The following is a 6,698-nucleotide window of genomic DNA, read 5'->3' as shown; positions in this document are numbered from 1 at the left end:
CCGTGTGGAGTCACGCGCGAGACCGCTACTCATGCTAGACCGTCAGTTATCAATTTATCATGTTGGAAGCATACAATGCAATGCAACCGCCTGAACCGTCGTTGAAAACTTTCAACCCCATTTCATTTTCACCCCCTAGGGTTTAATTACTGTGATTGAAGAAAATCCTACCTACAACGATATAGTACAATTGTACTGTCAGTAGGTTCAGTAACGGAAATGATTCATGTTTATAAATTGATCCACTTAAAATTGTTGTCGCTTTTAGTCTTCAACCTAGTGTGTTGCAAGGATCCCCTTCTGTTGTGATTGTGAGTCATATTGTGACTGCGGATCCCCGCCATGACAAGTTGACAACTAAACTAAATATGGAGAGAATAGATAGTCACCTTTCTTAGAATCACTACATAGTATAAAACAAAGTCGTTCCCGCCGTCTATCTGTCCCTATGTATGCTTAGATCTTTAAAGCTATGAACGGATTTTGATGCGGTTTATTTTTAATAGAGTTTTTAAATTTAATAGAGTGATTGAAGATTTATGTATAATTTGGTAACCCGTGCGAAGCCGGGGCGGGTCACTAGTTATTTAATACATATTTATTTTACTTAATGGTGACGACGGTGACATTTTCTGTGGCTCATCCTAGACGTATATTGGCCAACTTATTCAATTGTTTACGGTAAACAAAACTTTTTCTTGCGCAACATACCTACTTATTCCAAATTCAAACTGGTTTTTCTGCGGCTAAAGTGGCTAGATGTCGTGGCCTGATTCGACATTTTGATTTTGTCACTTTCTCGAGTCAAATAGGCCCCTTTAAAGTCTCCCGGCTATAAAATCTGAGTAGTTTAAAAATCAAAAATTTACTTGAGCTAAATTCCACGTTCAAATTCAAAGACCAAGTCGATAATTAAAAAACATACATACAAGTCGATATATTTCGCATATTTCTTAAATATGAAGATAAAGATCAGTGGAAAGAATAATACCTACATATCATCTAAAAAAACTTGGTCCCTGAAACTAATACTGTACACATAACGCTAGAGCTCTTTTTACGTTGGTAACGTCATACAATATACCATTTAATTAAACCATCTGTGCCATTTATTGTCGTTTGAGTCGCCTGATGAATTAAAAGTCAAAGTTCAAATACAGTTCAAAGAAGTTTGATGTTATTTTAGGCCTAGGCGTTTTATTGACACTTGGTAGACAGTAATTACTCTAGTTTTACTACTTACTCTATTACTGCGAACAAAACCACGAATGAATGACGGACCAGGTCAAAGCTGTTTATTTACATTAAGACCTGTAAACGTTACCCTGTTTTTGCAAATAAATTATTGTTTGTTTGTGGGTTGGGCGGTTGGCACATAACCAGGATGGCGCCGACACGGAAGAATGGCGGACTGTCTAAACTGTTTTTGGAAATAATTTGTTTTGTTTGTGGATGGGTTGGCACACTAGGTATGTGCCAGGAGTGCGGGACACAGAAGAATGGCAGCGGGTTTTGAAATTTGTGTAGCTCGCCACCATCACTGAAATGAAGTCCACGACCACTCTGTAAGCAGGCTGCTTACAGACGAGCGACAGTACGCGACACACTGTCGGCGACGGTCGCTGACGACCGCCTGCGACGGCTATCGGCGACGGTCGGCGACGGTCGGTGATAGCTGTCGGCCTGTCGCGGCGTCGCTCTTGTAGCCCTTGCTACACGGTCGCCGACAAGCCTTCTAACCGTCTGACCTTGGTCAGTTTTGGTCAAATTTTGTTGGAAACAACTGTCTACACGGTCCGTCCAGACCAAGGCCACGCGGTCTGAGGGGCTTGTCGGCGACCGTGTAGCAAGGGCTTGTGTCACAGCACGCAGTTGTCGATGTGTAGTTCAAGAGATAGCACGTATTTTCTTTAAACAATAATGCATCAGCATCAAAATCGTCATTACTCATTTTGAAAAAGAAAATACGTGCTCTTTCTTGAACTACACATCGAAGACTGCGTGCTGTGACACAAGAGTGATGCCGCGACAGCTATCACCGACCGTCGCCGACAGTGGCCGACCGTCGCCGACAGTCACCGACCGTCGCCGATAGCCGTCGCAGGCGGTCGTCAGCGACCGTCGCCGACAGTGTGTCGCGTACTGTCGCTCGTCTGTAAGCAGCCAAAGAAGACGTACTATCCTACAAGTATTTCAGATTTACCTACTTATTTCTAGGTAGTATATGTGAATAAAAAATATATTTAGTTGCTATTTACACAAAACGTTTCTAAGAAAACATCTCTTGTTTATAAATTCGTTAACGAAATAACAGACATTACACATTTCCTAGAAAACTGGGCTAGCTATTAACCGCGAAAATCGAAATTCGCAATTGCGGGGATCTTCTCTTTTACTCCAATGAAGGTGTATAATTAGAGTGACAGAGAAAAATGCCCGATTTTCGCGGTTAAACCCTGAACCGAAATATCAAATATGACGCAGTACCTAATACTTAATACGGAAACGCTTTTATTTTGATTCGGTTGCTAAGCAGGCGGCCCCGATTCTCAACGCAACATACCTAACACGGTCAGTGGAAACTGGAACATAATGTTTACATAAATAAAAACGTTTGTGAACCTTGCAAATGTATAATATTGATGTAATCTTTCACAGTTCAAGGATTGCAAAATATGTGCCGAATAGGTCTTGAAAAGATGCGTTTTATATCGACCGAGCGAACCTATATATGGTGCTACTTTGCCGCATTAGGGCGGGAATAAGCACTTTCCGTGCCTATGTCGAAAATTTATAGGGCCATCTCTACTGTATGTACAACGTTGTACGATACTCGTGCGAATAGTAAATTCGCAACTCGTGTCGATTATACTTACAGATTTACAAAGAAAAGAGCGTACTCCCATCTTAAACCGGCAACGCACTTACAACCCCTCCGGTGTTGCGGGTGTCTTTTGGGCGTCAGGCGTTTCGAAACGTTCAGACGTTTGGGGTCGTTAAGGGTGGTATTCCATCTGTCCAATTTTTTATCAGATATGCATTGCGTCTCACTCTCTCATTAAGCAAAATGTGAGACGCAAATACAAATTTGAACAAAAATTGGACAGGTGGAAAATCCACCTAAGATATGACAAGCATGCTGAAATAAAGACAGCAAAATCTATGTAAATACTTTATTACAATCTTCTCCCCCTACTAAAACATGTCATTTCGGTTCTAGTCATTCTTATATGTATAAACAAGAGATCCAGCTACAGGCATAAGTCATACATATTGGCTGTTTAGGTATAGTTGACAAATATGTGTCGTTCCGTATAAAAAGGACCTTTGGCGGTTGACGCTATTTTTATCGATACTCTACAAAAGGAACGTTAGCAACTAAAGGACTCGTTTTATACGGAACACACATTACCAAACTAGACTCCACCACATGAGCTGTTTTTTTTAAATTACGTAATACTTAAGTTCAAAGATAAAAAATCCGGCTCTGAATTACTGAAAAAAAACCACCTCGTGTGTGGTGTGCCTAATCAGTTTTATTCCATCTCTTTCATTTCTCTTTTTTTTTTAATTAAGCGAAATAAATAGACACAAAGAGTTTTCAGGCGTTGCAGAACACTATGGGTTATGTATATTACCGGTCTATTTAGACCAAAAAAGGAAAGAACTTATATTCCACAAACAACATTAATTACAAATATTCTCTAACGCGGATAGGTATACGTATGTATTCATTAACATAAGTACATACATATGTATATAGTTATGAATTCTTTACTCTATATAACGTGAGAATAGACCTTAAAATAAGAGCCTTTAAAAAGTTGACACGTAAATCTATGCTAAGATCACACTAGAGTCAAATAAACGATGCTTTGTTCAAACTAAAAACAATAATGACTATTATAAAATTACAAATTTATTTGTTTAACAAACACAATTATTATAAATTATTTTTTCTACTCCAGCACTTAAATGTGTCAATTAAATGACTGACAGTGATATCTAAAGCAATGTCATTTGAATGATTTGTCTATAGGCTCATAAGATGACTGCTAGTAGTCATCTTATGAGTATAATACAACTGCTTTATTTTTTTTAAAGATACAAGTTCCGATCATCTTGATTGAAAGAGGTATGTTTTCATTTACAATAATAACTCTTTTTTTTTTAAATAATAACTCAATTTTTTTTAAATAATAACTCTTTTTTTTTAATAATAACTCTTTTTTTTTGCTGCAGCTGTCATAGAAAAAGTAATGTATGCAACAGCTCATAATTGGTTCTTAAAATTCTCGGGTCTTTTTTTACAAAACTCGACTACGTCTCGTTTTGTAACTTCGACCCTTGAATTTTAAGAACCCTTATTATATCACTGTTGCATAAACTACTATTTCAACATGTTTTTGTCATATGGGTCTGTCATAAATAAATGTATTTTCTTTTTTTCTATAAAAACAATTCTAAAATCAGTTCCCGAAAAGCGCGCCAAAATATACTCGGTTAACCAGATCTTGACAGTAGAAAAAGGCGGCAAATTTGAAAAATGTAGTCGCGAACGGATGGATAGTTTCCCATAGAAAATTTGAATTTCGCGCCTTTTTTACTGAGAAGATTTGGTTGGCCAGCTATAGCACTCGTATATTTTTTTTAATAATAACGACGCAATGTATGACCTATACAGCCAGAACATTGCCTACAATTTGATTGCAAAAGAGGATGTTAGTAGGATATTATACTCATATCTAAGGCGATAAACACATTGAGACCGGGATCTGCCGCAGTGAGAAATGTACAGAACAATGAGTACTCGTAGGTACATCAGTAAAACGCGTCCATGCAATCATACTGAGGGCATGTAGGTGCCCTAGGCACAAGGGACTTCTTAAATCGCGATGTGTATGTATATCATCTGGGGTGTTCATAAAATACTCCAACTAAGAATAAAAAATAACAAAATAGAGCACTTTCATTAGTTTTTTAAGACTAAAAAAAACTATAGAGCGTATCCTTTTTGTTTGTAGGAAATAATTATATGACATAGCAAAACTAGCAAAGTTAATACTAATATTTGAGTTGAGCATATATACAAATATTAAAAGCTCCTGGATATTTTAAAAACATTGTATTTAATACTTTTGTTTTAATCTATATATATATCTATAAGATTAACAAGGTTGTGATATAAGTACATTAGATACTATGTTTTTTGTACATTCTATTTCTGATCACATTAATGAGATGTGTTTACAAAATCTAATAATTCAAGCTTAGGTTTGGTAGCAAAACCACCAAACTGTACCCTTGTCATGCTTCGGACATCGTCAAAGCCTCTATGCTTCTAAAATATTCAAATTACAAGCATTATCACATAAAAAACAAGTGCATATTGGGCGACATGAACTAAATCTGAATAAACTGGTCATCTTGCTTGCGCTTTGGCTGTCATCGTCAAGGCCTGGCCGACCTGTACCCTGTCACCAGCTGCAAAATCAAATTTGAATTCCTTCGGAGCTTCAAACAGCAATATTATCGTGCTTCCCATGTTGAACTGGCCAAATAACTCTCCCTTCTTGATCGGCAAGTCTCCTAAGTCGGCTTCATTGATTCTGTTCCTCCCTCCTTTAGTATTAGTTCGTAACTCTGGATCAGCATAGATTTCTATGGAACCAACATTAGTCGCCCCTACCGCAGTCATACTGAAGAATCCGTGCTGCCATTTACCAACATACACAGCTCTTTCATTCATGGTGAAAAGCCCGGGGATGAGATGGGCCATCCAAGGATTTACAGACAAAAGTTTACCTGAGAAATGTCGCCGGAAATTTGCTGTCCAGTCACATGGCGAATGGAATCTGTGATAGTCACCGGGAGCCAAATAAATAATACATTGGTGTAGGATATTATTCTTGTTAGTCAACAGTGAGTTATAATAATCTTTGTCCGTCGATTTCGTCCATTTATTTTCACCTAAGAATTCTTCTAAACTATATGTTACACCTTTAACTTGTTCTATCTTCTCAGTGTCTGCTGGTCCGCAGTTCAGGACTACGCCGTCGCAGGGGGACACGCAAGCGGCGGGGGAGATGATTCTAGCACCCTCGCGCAGCGGCCGAGCGAAAAACGCGGCCAAACTTTTGTAATATGTGAGATCAGGTACCGCCGCGTCGTTCAGATTCACGTTAAATACTCTAACGTACGTACCGTAGACGAAGCTGCGGAGCGACGTCGGCAGCTCGCAGGCCGCCAGGTGTCCCCATATCCGACTAGTTACACGAAACGGAAACATTTCGTAAAATTTGATTTCCACTTTCGACACTTCATAGTTAACGCTCGCGCGGATGTAGCACCAACCTACGTAAATAACGCTTCCGAGAGGCACCCACCGCGTAATTATAGCTCTCAAATTCATCCATTTATTCCGTTGGAACTGAGTCGCGTTCTTTGTTTGATTGTGAAGCGTCGATGTCTGCCGGAAAGGTCTGTGTGGACGCAAACGCTGCTTGAACATCGGGTTTATGACTGGAAGGCAGCTACGAATACGCGTGGCCGGAAACATTTTTGCTCACGCCTGCCTTCCGCCTTGTTTTAAAATGAATTTGTTTATCTGATTATTTTCCCGAATTGATTTAATTGCGCAGACTAGAAACGTCCGATAACGAGGGCCAAGGCCGGACAAAAAAAGTGTTGGGCCGTTT

General features: G+C 39.0%; 1 protein-coding gene across 1 annotated transcript; it reads right to left on the bottom strand.

Annotated features, from left to right (window-relative positions):
• Positions 1-5,047: 5,047 nt before the first annotated feature.
• Positions 5,048-6,698, bottom strand: LOC134660308 (phosphatidylserine decarboxylase proenzyme, mitochondrial). Its single transcript, XM_063516054.1, has one exon. The coding sequence runs from the start codon at positions 6,557-6,559 to the stop codon at positions 5,423-5,425; it is 1,137 nt and encodes a 378-aa protein (XP_063372124.1). The 5' UTR covers positions 6,560-6,698; the 3' UTR covers positions 5,048-5,422.

The sequence above is a fragment of the Cydia amplana genome, chromosome 26, assembly GCF_948474715.1.
Source record: "Cydia amplana chromosome 26, ilCydAmpl1.1, whole genome shotgun sequence".
NCBI classification, from domain to species: Eukaryota; Metazoa; Arthropoda; class Insecta; order Lepidoptera; family Tortricidae; genus Cydia; species Cydia amplana.
Note: the sequence above shows the minus strand (reverse complement) of the source record. Positions and strands in the feature narration are given on the sequence as shown.

Bases quoted from the DNA above. Each gene is read 5' to 3' on its own strand.
- LOC134660308 (XM_063516054.1), bottom strand. From the start codon at position 6,559: ATGTTTCCGGCCACGCGTATTCGTAGCTGCCTTCCAGTCATAAACCCG.